This window comes from Phacochoerus africanus, chromosome 9 (genome assembly GCF_016906955.1).
Source record: "Phacochoerus africanus isolate WHEZ1 chromosome 9, ROS_Pafr_v1, whole genome shotgun sequence".
Lineage (NCBI taxonomy): Eukaryota > Metazoa > Chordata > Mammalia > Artiodactyla > Suidae > Phacochoerus > Phacochoerus africanus.
The window spans coordinates 117,612,908-117,633,541 of NC_062552.1; the positions used below are offsets into that span (position 1 = coordinate 117,612,908).

Here is a 20,634-nt window from a genome sequence, read left to right on the forward strand (position 1 = left end):
AACTTCCACTATGTTGAATTCAATATAGTCTTGGTTTTGAATAATCATTATGTACTATATCCCCTCATAATATATCATAATTTCAGTGGCTTCTCACTTTTGGGTGTCATCTACCCTTCTTCACTCTTAAGTCAAAATGACCTTTACTTGTAGAAAGCTTTGATCCAGGGTGTTCCCACCTTTTCATAGATAATGAGAAACTATAAGAAATAGCTAAAGAAATAGCAGTAACTAATTGAGCCTTCCGCCTTATTTAATCAAAAGAAAAGGCATGGAAAGGTTAGAGATTTGAAGACTTCTCTATTTGGCACTTGGGCAGTCTAGATAACTTGCAAACTGACCCACTTAGAGGTGAAATGTAATAAACATGACCTTAAACATATAGGTAATTTTATAAGAACAAATTGAAGAGGGAATTAAGAACCAGAGTGGTAAGCATATAAACTGACTTTGTAGCAGTTTGAAGGTGAGCAAGTTGAATGTCTTAGTGGCTTAAGTTTTTTGTTTTTAATTGATATATAGTTGATTTACAATATTATGTAAGTTACAGGTATATAATATAGTGATAAATGATTTTTAAAGGTTATATTCCATTTATAGTTATGATAAAAATTGACTGCATTCCCTGTGTTGTATGATTATCCTTGTAGCTTACTTTATATGTAATGGTTTGTACCTCTTAATCGTTGACCCTGAATTGTCCTTCCCCCCACTCCCTATTGGTAAACACTAGTTTTTTGTCTATATCTGTGAGTCCGTCCTTTCTTGTTACACTCCTTTGTGGCTTGAGTTTTAAAGCCCACATGGAGAAAGGAAATGAAATTTGGGGACCATTTCAGGCTGGGAGTTGGAGCTGAGTTCTCTTTAGCAAAAAGCTAGAACCCTTGAAAGTCTATATGTTTGGTAAAACATTGATTTGGAAAGAATATATTCTCACATGGAAGTGACAAATAATGGGATTTGTCTGAGCTTGGGAACTGAAAGATCTGTAGTTTCCTTTGAAAATTAGTAAACATGAGCCTATATTTCAGCATGTTTAGAGTGTGAATTTGTAATACTTGCATGCTCTATGAACTCCCTAAGTGGAAAGTCAAATAAATTGCTGCTGGGCAAGTAATAGCATTGTAGTGTCTAGCAGAAATAAGCTTAAAATCGATTCTTAAACCTCTCTGGAGGGATATGCCTCCAACCTGGCCCCAACAGGATTCACATAATTAAAATCCTGATGAACATGAGATCACAATCTAAAATTACAAACATATGAGAAATAATCCACCATGAGCTACTTTAGCATAGTCAACAAAAACAAGATCATTCCAAGAACTTCCAACATTAGAACTATGTGATAGAGACTATAAAAACATACTCTGAATGATAAGCACATAAAGGATGAATTAAAAACATGAGGAAAGATCTAGTCACTTAAGAAAAAAGAATCAGACAGATTTGAACAAAGTACAAATTCTAGAAATGAAATAGTTATTGATATAAAAAACTCAGTGGACAGGTTGGACAGCAGATTAGACATAGCCAAAGAGGGATTCAGTGAAATGGAAAATAGATCTGAAGAAATTATATAACATGAAGCAAAGAGAGATAAAGAGATGAAGAATATAAAGAGAAGATCTAGATTATATCTAGTAAGTGTTTCAGAGAGGGAAAATGGGGTTTTATCAGTTCTAGAATTCGTGGAAATCATTAATGCTCTGATTCAAGGAAGCACAATGAGCCCTTAAAACATTAAAAATAAACTAAAGTTTTCCTTGCTCATGTCATGGTCTATATGGGTAGGTACAACTTAACAGAACAGCCAAGAAAAATATTTTAAGAGCTATCAAGAGACAGTCTACAGATAGACTGACAACAGACTTCTCAATAGCACAATGGAAACTGAAAGATAATGGAAAATATGTATTTAAAATTATGAGGAAAAAAATAACTGTCCTCCTGAATTCTGTAACAGCTCAGCTATCATTTAATAGAGAAGGCTAAAAAAATGAACTATTAGGAAAATAAGGAATTTCCTAATAGATTCCTAACTGAAACAGGAACTAATGGATACATTACAACAAGAACTAAATTGAACCAAGAAGTGAAATATTGTAAAGTTGGTAAAGTGTAGAACTCTTAGTGGTCATTGACTGTATAAAGCAGTAATAATAATGATGATTAATCAGATGGATATACAAACAAGATGACACTTAAATTACTAGATAAAAATAACCTATAAGATAGAAAGGGTATGTATAGTTTGGGATTGGGGTTAAAATATTCTATATATTCTTCACAAGAAGGGCTGAGAGAATGAATAAATTTAAACTTTTAAGAATGTCTGTAAATATTTTAAGTGTAAAAACTCCATAGGCCAGGAGAAAAAAATAAGAATAAAAAAGTCAGTCAGCCTGTTGTGGCTCAGCAGGTTAAAGATTTGACCAGTATCTGTGAGGATGCAGGTTCGATCCCTGGCCTTGCTCAGTGGGTTAAAGCATCCAGCATTGCTGTGAGCTGCAGTGTAGGTCACAGACATGGCTCAGATATAATGTTGCTGCAGCAGTGGTGTAGGCTGGCAGCTGCCCCTCCAATTGGACTCCTAGCCTGGGAACTTCCATATGCAGCCATAAAAAAGCAAAAAGCAAAAAGCAAAAAAAAAAAATCAATCAAGATTAAAAGCCAATCATGGAACATGCTGGAATAAAAACATGTAAGATGACAGAAATGAATTTCAAACATTCTAATAATCATAGTAAATATAAGTATACTAGACTCACTAGGGATTTTTAGATTTGACTAAAAAAAACCCAGATACATGTTATTTGTAAGGTGTACATCTAAAATACAGTGAAAGGCACTGTTGAAAATTTGAAAGAAAAGAGGTGAAAAAGAATATACCAGACAAATACTAATTTTTTTTTGTCTTTTGTCTTTTGTCTTTTTAGGGCTGCACTTGAGGCATATGGAGGTTCCCAGGCTGGAGGTCGAATTGGAGCTATAGCTGCCAGCCTACACCACAGCCACAGCAACATGGGATGTGAGCCATGTCTGCGACCTACACGACAGCTCACAGCAACACCAGATTTTTAACCCACTAAGCAAGGCTAGGGATTAAACATGTGTCCTCATGGACACCAGTCGGGTTCATTAACTACTGAGCCATAACAGGAACTCCACCAATACTAATCAAAAAAAAGTTGAAGCCAGTAAATGGAAATAAGTTGAAAAGTGTTATTGTAAAGAAGGTCACCATGTATTGATAAAAGGATCAATTCACTAGGAAAATATGACAGTTCTGAAACTGTATGCAGAAAGCTCCCCTGTGGCGTAGCAGGTTAGGGGTCCAGCATTGCTGCAGCTGTGACACAGTCTGTAACTGCAGCACGGGTTTGATCCCTGGCCCAGGAACTTTCACATGCCACGGGTGCAGCCTAAACAAAGAAAAAAAACAAAAACAAAAACAAAAAAATACAACTCTGTGCAGCTAGTATTATAGCTCTCTATAGAAAATAAAAATGAGTTGGATTGCAAAGAGAGGTTGACAAATTCATGATCATAGTGAGAGATGTAGTGCTTCTCTTTCTATTGATCTAATCAATAGATCAAGCAGATAAAAAATGAGAAAGACTGCTAGATTTGAACAATATAATGAGAAAACTGAATATAATAGATACATAAAGGATCTTGAATCCACCAATTCGAGAATATATTTCAGGAAAAAAACATATATGGGACATTTGTACACCCAGAACAGATAATAGGCCACAATCAAGCCTTAATACGTACTGGGGGATCAGTTTCATGGAGTCTATTTCTCTAATCACAATGCAATTAAATTATAAATCAATAACAAACCATAACTGCATATAGGTGCTTAGGGTGGCTTAAAAAAGGGCTCCACATCTAAGGGGACACCACTCGTATTTTGGACATATTACATTTTTGTGAGCATTGAGGCAGATGTAGAGATTTGGAGTGAAGTACAGAGTAGCTGGGATGGGCACCTCTTACATAAAGACACACCAGCTCAGAGGGCTCTGCACACACAGAGAACAGATACAGAGGACCACCCTACCTGTACACTTGTGTACACAGAGGTGCCCTGCCCACCTAGCCTCCAGGAGCCTGTGAGAGCTTTCTCTTGACTGCCCCTTTTTCTCTGATCTCCAGATCCTAATATCTACGGGTCCAGATTCTGACCCTGACACAGTCACTTTATCTGTTGTGGCAGGATGTGTGTAAAGTGTGTAGCTGTGTGGCATCCAGGGGGTGTGTGAGTGGGTATGCAACTAGGGCTGTTGACTGCAGGGCTATGAAAACTCGTATTTTTTTCAGATTTGCAATTATATGGATTTCTTTTTTTTTTTGTCTTTTTAGGGCTGCACCCATGGGGTATGGAGGTTCCCAGGCTAGGGGTCCAATAAGAGTTGTAGCTGCTGGCTTACACTACAGCCATAGCAACACCAGATCTGAGCTGCATCTGCAACCTACACCACAGCTCACGGGAACACTGGATCCTTAACCCACTGAGCGAGGCTAGGGATCGAACCCCTGTCCTCCTGGAGACTAGTTGGATTCTTTAACCACTCCTGCAATTATATGTTAATATGTATGTGTGTTAGTGTTGGCTGTGTGCTCTTTTTCCAGTTTATACAAAGTTACATATACATATTAATGGTGTGTGGGACTTGCTATATTTGGAAATTAAAATAGTCTTTTAAATAACTTATAGATCAAAGGAGATATAAGAGAATTTTTTTAAAAAAAATTTTGGCCATGCCCACAGCATGCAGAAGTTCATGGGCTAGAGACTGAACCTGTGCCACAGCAGCAACCCGAGCCACTGTAGTGACAACACAGGGTCTTTAACCCACTGCACCACAAGAGAACTCCTAGAGAAATATTTAGAACTAAACCAGTTTGAAAATACATTTTAAAACTTGAGCTATATAGCCACAAAGATATTAAGAAGAAAATTTATGGTTTTAAATACTTCTTTTAAAAAAGAAGAAAAAATAAAGTCCACTTAAGTTAAAATAACGGAGTAACCATAAGAAAACTTAAAGAACATAAATAAATGAAATAGAAAACATAGATACAAGAGGGGAACAATACAACCAAAAAGGTGCTTTGGTTAGACTAATAAAATAGACAAAGCTTTGGCAAGACTGATTGGGAGGAGAATAGAAAAGGCACAGATAAAAGAATATTAGCAATGAAAAGGGGGGCATAACTGCATACATACTAAAGACAAAAATGAATAACTTTATGCCAATAAATTTCAAACCTTTTAGAGGAATGCTGTATGTACAATCAGAAAAAAGGAGGAGTTCCCGTCGTGGCGCAGTGGTTAACGAATCCGACTAGGAACCATGAGGTTGCGGGTTCGGTCCCTGCCCTTGCTCAGTGGGTTAAGGATCCGGCGTTGCCGTGAGCTGTGGTGTAGGTTGCAGACGCGGCTCGGATCTGGCGTTGCTGTGGCTCTGGCGTAGGCCGGTGGCTACAGCTCCGATTGGACCCCTGGCCTGGGAACCTCCATATGCCGCGGGAGCGGCCCAAGAAATAGCAACAACAACAACAACAACAAAAAAGACAAAAGACAAAAAAAAAAAGAAAAAGAAAAAAGGAGAACTAGACTAAAATGATGAAAAAATGAAATCAGGAGTTCCCTGGTGGCTCAGTGGGTTTAGGGATCCGATATTATCCGTGCTGTGATGCAGGTTTGATCCCTGCCCCAGGAACTTCCACATGCTGTGGGCATGGCCAAAAAGAAAGAAAAAAGATAGGGAATCAGTAGTTAAAAACCATTCCAATTTTGAAGACAACCATTAAACATTTGAGACAGATTGAATTTACTATATGCAAACTAATATAGAGAATAGAATAAAGGGAACAATTTCCAACATATTTTATGAGGCCAGTAGGTTCTCAATACCAACCAGACAAGGACAGTAGGGGAAAGGAAAAGTATAGGCCAATTATACTTCAAAGATGCAAAAATTCTGAATGAATAATCACAAATTAATGCATTAAAAATAAAGCCTCACACTCAGTCATAAAAAGAATGAAATTTTGCCATTTGCAGCAACATGAATAGACTTGGAAGGCATTACACTAAGTGAAATAAGTCAGAGAAAGACAAATATGTATGATATCACTTATATGTGGACTCTAAAAATACAGCAAACTAGTGAATATAACAAAAAAGAAGCAGACTCATAGATACAGAGACCGAATTAGTGGTTACCAGTGGGGAGAGGGAACTGGGGAAGGACAGTATAAGGGTAGGGGATTAAGGGGTACAAACTACTATTATGTATAAAATAAGCTACAAGGATATATTGAACAATGGGGAATGTAGGACATACTTTATAACAACTATAAATGGACTATATCTTTAAAAATTGTAAATCACTATATTGTACACCTGTAAATTATATAATATTGTACACTAACTATATTCAATTAAAATCTATGTGGGAAAAGAATCTGAAAGAGAATGGATATGTGTATATGTATGACTGAATCACCTTGTTGTACAGCAGAAATTATTACAACCTTGTAAATCCACAAAACTTCAATAAAATTTTAAAAAGAGAAAGCAAAAAAAATTTTGGGGGGGGGTGTCTTTTTTTTCTTTCTTTAGGGTTGCACCCACAGCTCATGGAAGTTCCCAGGCTAGGGGGTCCAGTCGGAGCTGTAGCTGCCAGCCTATGTCGCAGCCACAGCAGTGCCAGACCCGAGCCACATCTGTGGCCTACACCATAGCTCACAGTAATGCTGGATCCTTAACCCACTGAGTGAGGCCACGTCCTCATGGATACCAGTCAGATTTGTTTCTGCTGAGCCACATTGCGAACTCTGCAAGAAAATTTTAAACAAAGGAGTTCTTGTCATGTGCAGTGGAAACAAATCTGACTAGTATCTATGGGGATGCGGTTCGATCCCTGGTCTCAGACCCCTGGCCTCAAAAGAAAAAAAAAAAAAAAATATATATATATATATATATATATAGTCTTTTGCCTTTTTCTAGGGCCGCTGCTGTAACATATGGAGGTTCCCAGGCTAGGGGTCGAATTGGAGCTGTAGCCTCTGGCCTACGCCAGAGCCACAGCCACACAGGATCCAAGCCGCATCTGCAACCTACACCACAGCTCACAGCAATGCTGGATCCTTAACCCACTGAGCAAGGCCAGGGATGGAACTTGCAACCTCATGGTTCCTAGTCTGATTTGTTAACCTCTGAGCCATGACGGGAACTCCGAAAATAATAATTTTTTAATAAAAATTTTAAAAATAAAGACTCATGACTAAGAGAATTTTCTTGAAATATAAAATTGGTTTAAATGTTAGTAATCTATTTATGTCACAATATTATCAGATTTAAGCATGAAAACTTTTATCTCAGGAGATACAAAAGATGCATTGTATATATTTCAACATCTATTTATAATAAATCTTGTCAAACAAGGAATAGAAGGGAACTTTTTTAACTTGATAAAGGGTACATGCCAGAAATCTCTAGGAAACATATTTAATGGTGAAATGCCAACAATAGTCCCTTTAAAATCATAAATAAGGCAAGAATGTTCATTATCACTGCTTCTATTTATTATGGTCCTGGAGGTCCTGATCAGTTCAGTGAGACAGGAAGAATAAATCAAAATATAAGACTTGGAAAGAAGAAAACCTCTCACTTTTCATAGATGGCATGATTACAAATGAAGCAAAGAGACTCTATCTATAGACACCTTTTTAATAACTTTTATAACGTCATCAAAGATGTAAATAAATACCCAGAAATCATCGACCTTTAATGTTCAGCTACAAATGATTTTATAATATTCTTTATTTATTGATTGGCTTTTTTTTTTTTTTGTCTTTTCAGGGCTGCATCCGCAGCACATGGAGGTTCCCAGGCTAGGGGCCTAATCGGATCTACAGCTGCTGGCCTACACCAGAGCCACAGCAATGCCAGACCCACTGAGCGAGGCCGGGGATCGAACCTGCAACCTCATGGTTCCTAGTTGGATTCGTTTCCACTGCGCTACGACGGGGACTCCAAAATATACTTTAAAAATGTCATTTATTGTGGCAACAAATAATAAATTTAACAAAAATATGCCAGAACTTTATGGAGATAACCGGAAAATTTTATTAAACGACATTATATAAATGGAGACAAATCATGGATGAGGACCCAGCATCATAAAGACAGCTAATTCTCATAAAATAACCTATAAATTTAGTATAATTCCAATAAAACTTAGACTCTCTCTCCAATAATGATAATCTGAACTTGTCTTCCCACTTAATTTAAATTTTTTTGAAAAAGTGAACAGTATATTTTCTGAAAACTTAAAACGGAATCATCAAAATGCTACCCAGATGTAAAAGAATTAGCAGGCTAAGATCTGAGAGAGCACAGAAAAGCAGAGATGTGAGCTCAGCACTGAAGGCCTTTATTGCCCTAAGGATGTTTTCCTATCTGAAAGATGTGACTGAAAGGCTGAGGGGCAATTCTAGAAGATCCAGGAGGCGAGGGGGGAAGTCAGCATCCAGGACCTACCAAGAGTGAGAATCTGTCTGAAACGGTGCTTCCCCACTTTCGGCCTGGATCACAAAATAAAAATAACCCAGAAATAAATTTGTCCGCACGTGCATATAGATCGGTATCAAGCCTTTGGACGACCCAAGATAAGACATTACAAGGCTTGTGTGTGAATTAAGGTAACCCTGGACCAAGTAAGGTAACTCCGGTACCTGGTAAAAATGAAGAGAAAGCTCTTTGGAGGAAGATAACATTTCAGGCGTCCAATTACTTCTAAAAATAATTTTAAAATACGGCAAGCAACATGCGAGGATAACCAGATATATGAGGAGGCAAGACGCCATGAGTGAGAATAAATAGAAAGAAGAGACAGTGGATGCAGACCCACAGGGTCTCCGGAACTTGGCTATGATCAAGAAAGGACACACAGGGGACGTTGAAGGTGCTCGTGAAATGCTATTGACTTGGGTACAGATTACATGAATGTTCAGTCTATACGCATCCATTTATCCATTCACTCATAGTTTATGTACTTTTCTGCATGTATGCTATATTTGACAGTAAAAAGGACTTATGAAATTGAAAATTAATCATTCCATTAATGAGGATGGATCAGTGAATTGTGGTATGTTCATAAAGTAAAACATTCAGCTCTTCAGTTGAAAGAATGAGATGTATAAGTATCATCCCTTTATGGTGTGTATCTTTCTGCAGCTCATAAGTAGTAAAGATATGCATTATAGAAAGTTAAAAACAGGCAAAAATAATTTCAAGCGTCATAATGGCGGCATACATATGTAGTAGAAACACACATGGAATGATACGTACCAGATTCAAAGTGGTGGCTATTTCAAGGAAGGGAGAAAGAAAAGAGAGGTAGCGTCAATATTTCTGTGATATTAGATTTGTGATAAAAAATTAAATCAAAACAAAATGCTGCAATTTGACAAAGATGGGTAATAGGTACATGATATATTCCATCTTTCTATTTTTCTGTATGCTTGAAATAATCCTCTTAAAAAGTAAGTTCCTTTTGTGACGATATGAGACCCTTTAAACAATGTTACATGTGTCTCTCAATCATTTTCTCTTGAAAAAAACCCCACAAAACCCCTTTAGATTTGTTGAGTTTCTGCCGTTCTTGGAACCTATCCCCTGTGCGTAAGAACCAAATCCTATGGTTTTGGTATGTAAGAGCCTATCTTTTTCTTAGCCATTAAATTATGTGTCCTCAGTGTTTCACTAAACTATTACAAAAATGCCTTTTTTCTTTTGTTTATTTCTTAAGGACAGTTCATTATGCATTTTTAAGTACTGTTTTTTGTTAGCTTTTTTTTTTTTTAATTTCTGACCTGTGAATCTTTTGGAAGCTCTTTTGACATAGATCTATTCTAATTGAACTTTTAGAAATTGCTCACCTTCTTTTGTGTTTTATTTAGGAGCGGGATAAATTCTACTTGTCTCGTAGTGTTGTTCTAGAACTCCTGCAGGCCCTGAAGCTCAAATCTCCTTTACCAGACACAAACCTGCTTTTGCTTGTCCAGGTAGGCTTATGCCTTATTTGTGATACTTTTCATGAAATTCACTTATATGTGGAAAAATTAAGGAAAGTGTGGGACATATGCATAAATTAAAAGTCTCTGGCCAGAGATGAGAAATAATAGATCTTATATAAACCATGATCTATTACTATGCACTTGGCACTTCCACTGGCTACAAAAGATAAAAAAGGGAGTATTTATTTTGTTCCTACTGTGGAACTAGTTCTGTGAAAGACAAAAAAGAAGACTGAAACAATAATTTCTGTCCTTGAGAAATTTATAGTCCAGTAGGTTGGGGGAGCAGCTCCTTAATGGCTAACAGAGCCAAGGCAGGGCTAATGAAGCCAAAGATGGGAGACCAGGCTGAGGTCTGATGGTGGAGTTGCATGAGTGTGGGTGGGTCACCAAATCTCTGTGAAGCAGAAGTGAAGATGAGGGTGGGCCCAGCTAGATATGGTCAAATGACAGGATATGCTGAGTCCAGCCATGGTGGGAGGTGGGTGTGAAAGAACCAGCACCCATGGGAGTACTGAGTCAGGGGGTGGGGCTTGAACATGTACCACACAGGCTCTGGAGGATTTGCAAAGATTATGCTTTTAGTTGTAGGGCTGCTTATAAGCGGCTGTAGCTCTCCATCCCCGGCATCTAAACCTAGCTCAGCATCTTAGGCAAGTGTGCAGGGTTTTTTTGTAGTTGTTGTTTTGGTTTTGGGGGGGTTTTTTTGGTGGCCGGCCCCATAGCATGGGGAATTTCCCAGGCCAGGGATTGAACCCAAGCCACAGCAATGACAATGATGGATCTTCAGCAACTAGGCCACCAGGGAACTCCCAAGTGTGCAGGTTTTGATGACACAAGACAGGCTGTGACTAGTGCCATGAGTGAAAAAGAGAGGTAGACAAAGTCCTAGGGAGATGTTAGCAGGAAGCATTCTACCTCGTATGGTGTGAAATCAGGGAAGACTTCATGAAGGAAGTGACATTTGAAGGATGGACACAAAAGACTGATGGGTGCAGACAGATCTCTTTGCCTGGGGTTGGAGTTCAGCACCAGAGGCTGACTGTCCTCAAATGACAAAGCAGGCTTCAGCAGGAAGATAGAATAAATTTAGGATCATGAATGACATAAGGATGGCATTGAGAAAAAGCAGGCCAGCTGTGCCAGGGGTGTCAGCAGGGGATCAGGAACTTGAGACCCTGCCTCTTAACCCAAAGATTGATGCTGGATTTAAAGACTTGGTTATGAGCTACAGCTGGGATCAGGGTGCCGTTCAGACTGCTTTTGTGCAAAGAACCCAGGAACTGGTTCATAACTGGGTCATAACTGTTTCACTTTCCCCCAGTGAGCGTTATGACCCGTCCCAGAATCTGTGCCTGCAGGGTTGAGGCTAAGTGATTGAATGGAAATGGGAGCTTGACGTCAAGGACCTTGACAGGTTTCCCTGAATCTTTGATACCTTGGGTGCCATTTGGACGGATGAGGGAGAAGGGAACATAAATGGAGCACCTACTATGTGCCAGGCAACATGCCAGAGCTATATATAGCCCTCATTCAGTCCTTAAAACCATGTGAAGAATCGGTTCTGTGTCGCAGATGAGGAAACTGAAGTTCAGAGGATTCAGTGACTTGCCCAGGATCACACAGCGGGCGTAATTAGTAAGCATCTGACCACAGGGTCTAATGAGGATCGAGCACAACCTAGTCAAGGTCCATCCATCCCTTGCCCAGATTATCATAATAGCTCTTAGCTCTTCATACTGCCTTCATTTCTCTCCAGCCCTCTAGCCTATGGCTGCCTAGAGGAATTTGCTAACTCTGCTTTTCATTGGATTACTCTGTACATCAAAAACCTCCATTGATCTTGGAGTACCTGAATTGGCCATATTTAACTATTTGTATTTCCCACAAGAGATATTTATTGACCATCTATCTTGGGCTAGGTTCTGGGGCTATAAAGGCATAACCCTATCCTGATAATGTGCTAAAAGTCTGTACAGAGGAAGGAATGGCCAGCTCAGCCTGGGAGGTAGAGGAAGGCTCATGAAGCCATTATGAGCCCTGACCTGGCTCAGATGCTGGGGAAGTAGAGATGAATAAGCCATGGCCCCTTCCTTCCAGGAGTTTCCTGTATGACAGGTGAAGTTGACATCTAAAAATTTTCCAATGCAGTGTAATGAATGTGTACGGTAGCAGAGGAAGTGGTGTAGAAAAGGGACCGTGTGGACTCTGAAGGATGCGCAGAAGTTTGGGAGTTTACCCGGGAGAAGAGGAGGAACGCCCTTGTCACTAACCATTTAATGTCCACTAACCAGTCCCTTCCTCCACCACCTTATACTCCTAATCCTCAGGACCAGAACTGAATTTTTCCTCAAAGACTTGAGATGTAATAAAAGATTGATGTACTTTCAGTGAAGAATGGTCTTAAGTCGTCTTTAAAGAGCTTTCCCAGGCATAATGACCCTTTCTGAGAGGAGTGATTGCTGGGAAATGGCAGCAGTGGATGCTAAGAAAGATCTAGTCAGAATGAAAAGGCTCCCATTGCACCAAAATGCTCCATAGCCCAAGAGGAAGACAGAAGCAAAGCCCAGCCAGGAAATATCTGTGTTCCTAAGGAGAGACAGGATTTGAATCTCTTCAGGGGGTTGCCAGTGGCCAGTCCTGCCTACTCAGATGTCAGCAGCAACACCACTTTTGAGTACAAGCAGCTTTGACTGAGAGTGACCATAAAGATTAATAGGGTCGGTGCCAGTTTGGAGGAGAGGGCAGGTGAACTGGGCTTGGTGAAATAGCCCAAGAGAAACTTAAGGGTAACGGATTGACCATGTCTGGAAGTCACTTGCTTCTGATAGCATTTAGGTTGGGGACCTGCCACCTCTAAAGAGCCTAGGTTTCTAGGCCCTGAAGGTGCTTTCCTGTGGGCCTCGGAGGCCAGTCCCTTGATTGCCCTCAGTCTCGAGCAGGGCAGATCTGGGTGGCTGATCTCCTTGGGTTCTAGCACCCCACTCTGGGACTGCAGCTGGGGGCTGGTTTCCTACGAAGTTCATTAGCCAGCCGTAATAAGCACTTGTCAAAGACAGGGAAAGAACGCTGGCAATTTAAATTGCTCAGTGCTCAAAGGAACCATGAAAACAGTGATTACTGCATCACAGCTAGGTGCATAAATAACAAAAACAAATTAAGTTTAGGAAGAAAGAAGGCAAGAAGTAAGTTCTGTGTATTTTGGATTCTCTCGTGCCATTTCAAAGGTGTAACATTTTCATCTTTAAAAACAAATGTGTATTCGTCATTGAATCATTCAGTTAAATTTAAAAATCAATTTGTAAAATTCTTTAGTTTGGAGAGCTATTTTGGGGGATGTTTTGAGATCATGCCCATGAGGAACAACTTTGGGAATAATATTTCAGCCTTCTCCAACAAAAAATGTTAAACACCAAATGCCATTTTGAAGTAACAGTTCCTTATTCTATAAACTCTTAGAATAAACTGTTTTGATTACTGAGAGAAATAAAAATGAAGCATACCTTAAACAAAACAAAACAGAAATAGTTTCCTTTTCTCCTGTGGTTCCTGGCTAAGTCGTGGAGAGAAGTCCTCCATGGGGCCCCCTCAGGGGATGAGAGAGAAGCATCTCTTGTGCCTCTCCAGAAAGCATGCATCTTTCTGTTGGGGTTCCCTGTTTCTTTTTCTCTTGCCCTTGACACATGTTCAAGTGGATAACAGGTGATTGCCTATTCTCTGGTAGCTTTTCTTAAACCGGAGAATCTAGCATGGAGTCAGAGAGAAGCTTCTCCCGTACCGATGGGCAGTGTCAGTTCCCGGCACCTGAAAGACCAGATTCACAGTATGGGCAGATACTGTGTCTGGGACAGACAGTGACTTCCTTCTTGGATATCATGATCTTCTCCCAGGACACTGGAAGTGGCTTTGTTTAACTGAAAATGTAAACTGGGAAAAGGAAAAGAAAGTAACAATCGGAAGGAAGAACTCCCCTGGCAGTCCGTCAGGAGTGACACTGCTGCCACGAGTGAGAAGAGAACCAGTTGCTCAAACCTTGGATTGACCATTCATCCTCTCACCCTTCAGGGGACCCCTAGGATATTTCCTCTCCTGTTTCTCTGATTAGTGACTCCGTAGTAAAGGAGTTCCCAGAGATGGGGATGTTTATAATTCTTTTCATGGATAAACACTGTGCTGTTTACCAAATACCCTGACAGTAAGAGTGTCCCTTTAAAGGACAGTGGAACACTTGGCCAAGGGATGCAGGGTCATTCCAGTTCCAAACATTTCAAGACAGTGACACATACCAATCTGTTTTTAACTTCTGGAATTCCTCCCTGGAGGCCCGACTCCATAGGAAATCCCCCAGCCTGCTAGGTTATGGTTGTCCAGACATCACTCCCATTATTTATTTTAACTTACATATAAAATCAGGTGGCCTTAAAGGTTCAAGTGGCTTTTCTTTACTTTTTTTCTTTTTCTTTTCTTTCTGCAGCTTATGTAAGTTCCCAGGCTAGGGGTTGAACTGGAGCTGCGGCAGTCGGCCTACACCACAGCCATGGCAATGCCAGATTCTTAACCCACTGAGCGACGCCAGGGATCGAACCCACATCCTCATGGATACTAGTCAGGTTCTTAACCTGCTGAGCTACAATGGGAATCCATGGAGACAGGAAATAGAAAAAATACATGTATTCTTCTGCATCTAATATTGTCAACAATCAGGACGTACACTTTGGACAGATGCCGTATCTTGTTTTAATTCATGTTTTGATCAAAACTTGACCGTTTTCCTTTCACTTATAACATTTTCTCTATAGGTGTGCTATAGATATCTTATCTGTAGTAGGTTGTTGTTATTGTTCTCAAGATGGATTAGAGTTTTCATAATAGAGCAATAACTCATGGAAAGCCACCATAAAATCTAGGCAAACTCAAATCACAAAGAATTTCCTCAGCCCCTATTTTATGTCAAGAGGAGACATTCTGCTTATTTGCATGTAACACTCCCTCTGTGTGGGATATACCTGCATAGTCAAGCTGTGAGAAATCGTGTGGGTGAAAGGTTTTCTTTTAAAGAGAGCTTAGTTGTGGGTTGGAGGACAAAGAAACGGCAGAGGTACAGCTGTTGTTTTTAATTCCCAGTTACTATTGACATGGGGTTATTAATATTAGTTGAGTTGGCAATAATCTGATCACTCTCTAGGATGAGAGGTGGAGATACTATTTTGAGTATCAATTTGATAATGATTTCAGTAATGACACATAATGGGTACTGCGTTTCTTTTGTATTCTTTTGTATTCCTGAGGGAGTGCGTATTTCAGTGGCATCTTTCCATCTAAAAATATAAAATTCTTCCCTTTAGCCTTCATCCTTTCCCCCTCTGATTTTAGTTATATCTTTATATTTTGAGCAACTTTATGATATTGTAATGGATTTTTTCAGTTTATGGTTGGCAGCTATGTAAAATGAAGACAGAAAGGTTTATGAAGGTTTTGGTCCTATGCATTAGGTAAAATTACACTGGATTAAAAGGCACTGATAAAAATAGTCGATGATTTTTAGAGGCTTATGCACTTTTATGCTCTTTAATACACCAGACTCTCTGGGACACCTCCATAACTTTTATTTTTTTATTTTTTATTTTTTATAATTTTTTAAATTTTCCCACTGTACAGCAAGGGGGGCAGGTTATCCTTACATGTATACATTACAGTTACATTTTTCCCCCACCCTTTCTTCTGTTGCAACATGAGTATCTAGACAAAGTTCCATAACTTTTAGAGAGATTTGTTATTAATTCTGACTTCTGAAGTTGTCTATTAGCTCTTACAAATCAGACTTTTGTATTTGGCCTCAAACAACCCGCTTACATTATGCTTTTCATTTCCCTTTGCTGAGTATGGTGGGTAAGAAAGGCTTCTGCTGAGAGAGCTATAGACATTTTGCTTCTTCACACATGTTACCTTGCCCCAGGGGCACCGCCAGGCTTGCAGGTATAGAGGTCAGGGATCAGGGGTCAAGGTTAGGGGTCAGGGCTTTTCACCATCCTTACATAGGATGCTGCTCCTTCTCCTCTCCCTCACACTTAGACACAGCTCTCTCTTTTCTTCTGGCCTCTCTGCAGTCTCTCGGTTCTGTTGTAAAGAAATTAATTAAAATGTTGGAGTCCTGACAGAGGTTTTGGAACTTAGTTAAAAGTAGTTTGTCGTAGTTTGACCACTCAGCTTTGGAAAATACATTTTATGACAAAACAAGCAGTGTCTGTCAAGAGGTTGGAAGTGTTCCTTCTTTCCGCTGTGTTCCTTCTTTCTGCTGTCAAGAGGTTGGAAGTGTTCCTTCTTTCTGCTGTGTACCTATATATATATATATATATATATATATTTTTTTTTTTTTTTTTTGGTCACACCTGCAGCACATGGAAGTTCCTGGGCCAGAAATCAAACACACAAGCCACAGCAGTGACAATGGTGAATCCTTAACCTCCAGGCCACCAGAGAACGCCTACATTATTACGTTAAAATCTGATTTATTTACTTTTTCTTCTGTTAGAGATAAGTCCAAGTTAGGAGAGCAGGCATAAGCATTCCTGAATAAAATAAAAGAAAGTTTTAGGCATTCCTTAGAAGTGGTGTACTAGCTGGTCTCCAGCGTTAATAGCCAAGTAGATTCTTTGGCTTTCTGTAACCGTATGCGAAGCAAATGGGAACGATAGAGTGTCAGCATGAAGATGGTGTCCGCTCCTGCCGTGCAGCTTTCAGGGACAGCTCTGCCCGCCGCCCTCTCACCTCCTGCTCGGTTCCCTGTGCTGAAATACCTTTCATGGAGGACCACCTCTCCCACGCTGGTGGCCCTGATTTAGACGTCTCCTGGCTCCTGACCCTCCGCCCTATTGGCCCAAATCTGCCGCGGAGATGCCTGTCTCCCGCTGCCCTGGCAGTACGCAGGGTTTTGTCCCTCGTCAGGCCTCCTTGAAATTTCTCTGCTGCTCCAACCCACTGCTTCTGCCCAGTGTGACAGGGACCATGCCTGCCTGGCTGACCTGCCTAGTGTTTCTGTACACGCTCCAGTATGAGAGTGAAATGAATTAGAAGGAAGAGCTATCAGTGTCAAAGCTTCTTTTAGAGCCTCCGAGCTCTGCATCATAGCAGCTTTGGACCTCAAAGTCTTGGGGGCCAGAGCCCAGGAACGAGAAACTAACCAGGAACTAATTGATCTTCACAAACTCTACAGACTTCATGTTTTACTTTTTCCCTAAAACCATTAGTAGGTAGTTGGGGGTTGCCTTAAGTGGGAAACACCTGTAAAAATCTGTAATGAAGCAAACGAACTTGTAATCTGGCAAATCCGTCCTCTTTATGATCTCAAGTCACATTTGATTAATCATCTCATTTCACAAACTCTCATTGAGACCATCTGAGAGGTCAGGCATGAAGCTAGTGCTGGGGCTGAGGTGCACCAAGCCTGTGGACTCAGAGAGCTTATAGCAGGTTGAGAAATAGACTCAGATCACTGCAACCTAATGATGACATCGCAATGGAAGTGGGTGGAAAGTCCTGTGGGGACACAGAGCAGGAGTGGGGGTGGTTATCAGTACAGAGGAAGGCGTGAATGGCGGGAGGAGAAAGACCAGATGTTGAGGGGCCTTCGAGGGGAAGAAACTTGGAGATCACTCACTCTGAGCTTGATTGTTTTCCTTCCTTCCTTCCTTCCTTCCTTCCTTCCTCTTCTCTTTCTTTCTTTCTTTCTTTCTTTCTTCTTTCTTTCTTCTTTCTTTCTTCTTCTTCTTTCTTTTTCTTTCTTTCTTCTTTCTTTCCTTCCTTCCTTCCTTCCTTCCTTCCTTCCTTCCTTCCTTCCTTCCTTCCTTCCTTCCCTCCTTCCTTCCTTAACTTCCTTCTTTCTTTTTGTCTTTTTAGGGCTGCACCTGCAGCATACGGAGGTTCCCAGGCCAGGAGTTGAATCAGAGGTGTAGCTGCAGGCCTACACCACAACAACGAGGGATCCAAGCTGCGTCTGCAACCTACACCACAGCTCACGGCCAACTCGGGATCCTTAACTCACTGAGCAAGGCCAGGGGTGGAACCTGCATCCTCATGGATGCTAGTTAGATTCATTTTCACTGAGCCACGATGGGAACTCCTTGATTGTCTTTCTGTTTTCATTTTACATGTACGCTATAATGATGAAAGCCCAGAAAATACCTGAAAATTCAGTGACTGTCAATAAGTGCTAAAGAATAAACAGTATGACTTCAGAATAAATCTTTCTTTTCTCCCTTGACTGAATGTACCATTTCAGTGCCACTCAGCAGTCTGGATAAAGTAAGAATATGTGTGTTAATCGCAGAACTACACTTCTCAATTTCTGATAGGCATGAACTTTCATGACTACCAGTCTCCTATATCCAGGGCAGATTGTCACCAAAATAAACACTAATGAATTTAAGCCAAGTTTAATACAATTACAAATTACTTACTACCGTCCAAGTGCTCTTAAAAATAACTAACCTTTCAATTTCTTATCAGTTTATTTGTGCAGATGCTGGAACCAAACTAGCTGAGTCAACAATCCTCAGCAAGCAGATGATTGCCTCCGTACCTGGAGTAAGTCCTGACTGAATTATCTACATTTTCTATCTCCTCATTTAGCAAAGAGGTATTTTTGGCCTGTGTCCTGGTTCCCTTTTCATAGAACGAACACTGTGAAATTGAAAACATATTAACATCTTGTTTAAAGGAGCACTAGTGAAATTTTAAATTAATCTCTATCCTGGAAACATTCAATTCCAAGAAACGTGCATAAAGTTGAAGCAGCCAGTGAAGGAGAAGTAAGAAACTACCAGTCGTGCAGAATAGATTTGATTAAAATTCAATTTTTCCAGAATCAGTTTTCTAATATTGACTTCCGTTAACCAGTTTGACTGCCAGAAAGAAGTACGCATTGTAATACCTTATTTTCCTTTATACTATTTCCTCTGAAAATTTAGAAAACTTCTGCTGTTATCACCCACTGAAGCCATTTGGTAAAATCTGTTAAGATTCTCATAGATAGGCTTGAATATGAGAAACTACAGTAACTTAGTGATAGCCAGGTTATTGCTACAAACTAAGAAACCTTAGAGATGTATTGTTAATGGAAAAAATTATTCAGATTTTCAAGAGAGAAAAAATGTAATAAGGAAAAAAGATCACTTACGATCCTTCTGTCCTAAAATAAGAACTGTATTTAGAAATTTTTTCTATGTTTTGATCTATTCATTATCCTAATCTGCTTTTTCCCATATTGTTGGAAATTTATGTATTTTCTAGTTTCTTTGCTAGTATAGAATAGCATAGTAAATAGCATACATAAAAAGTTTCTCTTCATGTTTATTTTGAATGGTATCCTTGGGTTACATTCCAAGTGAGCAGGAAAATCTTCAGAGTACATATTTCCATGTTGTTTTCCAAGAAGGTTTTATTAATTTGTATCTATAAGTACACCAGTTTTACCCACAGCATACTATGCATTACTTCTTTTTTTTTTTTTTTGATGTGGAGAAATATTATGAGAGAGGAAAAATAGTAATCATTCTACCCAGAGATAATTTTACTGCTAACATATTAATGTATTTTCTTTCTTCTTTTTCTATGTATATTTGTTTAAACACAGTCAAAACCATAAGGTAGATGCAGCTTTGGCTTCATATTTCATAAGCATTTCCCCCAAGTGACATTATCTCATGTGAATGCACCATATGGTAGTGGTTAGCAATATGGGTTTTGATTCACACCAGAGTTTGAGGCCTGGCATTTGCTAGCTGTGTGAGCAGGAAAGTTATTTAATTCATGATTCTTTGATTTGTATTATCTGTAGAATGGGATATAATAGGGCCTAAGTTCTAGGTTAGGGTTGGATGAGATAATGCCCGTAAAACAGATTACCGTGATGCTAAACATACAGGAAGTGCCGAGTATACATTAACTATTAAAAACAATTTTAATGGAGATGGGGCAACAGGACAGGTTTAAGGGTACAAACTTAAGCCGTAAATAAGGCCTAGAGGTATTGTGCATAGTAAGCACAGTGAGTGGAGACAGTATTATTGCAACTACTAAAAAGAAAGGATAATTATGTAATGTGATGTAGGTGCTAATTATTGCTACAGTGGCAATCGTATTACAATATATAAATATGTAAAATTAACATGTACACCTTCAATTTACACAGTTATATGTCAAGTCCATGTCAATAAAAAAATATAACTAAAAGTAAAAAATCGTTAATGAAGACTACTTATTGTTGGATATTTTAGCTATTTTCAGTATTCTGCAGTTGTAACTAATATGTAATAAATATCTTTGTGCTTAAATCTATGTTTATAGTTTAGACTATTTGTTTACAATAGATTTCTGGAAGTAGAATTACGATACCCCTTTTTTTTAAGGGTTCTTGGTAGTAGGGTAATGTGAGATACTATGACATAAAATACTAGTTCTCAGAGACTTAGCTAAAAAAAGTTTGTTTACTCATGAGAAGTTTGAACAGATGTCCTGATTAGCAAAGGGAGGAGGGCT

At 39.4% G+C, this 20,634-nt stretch overlaps 1 protein-coding gene across 4 annotated transcripts in view; it reads left to right on the forward strand.

Annotated features, from left to right (window-relative positions):
• Positions 1–20,634, forward strand: part of UNC79 (unc-79 homolog, NALCN channel complex subunit) — a 263,893-nt gene that overhangs the window by 217,627 nt on the left and 25,632 nt on the right. For all 4 annotated transcript variants that reach the window (XM_047795599.1, XM_047795600.1, XM_047795601.1 and 1 more), the window contains 2 exons: positions 9,982–10,086; positions 18,604–18,681. In XM_047795599.1, the coding sequence (XP_047651555.1) occupies positions 9,982–10,086; positions 18,604–18,681 (183 nt within the window). The remainder of the gene's footprint in view (positions 1–9,981; positions 10,087–18,603; positions 18,682–20,634) is intronic.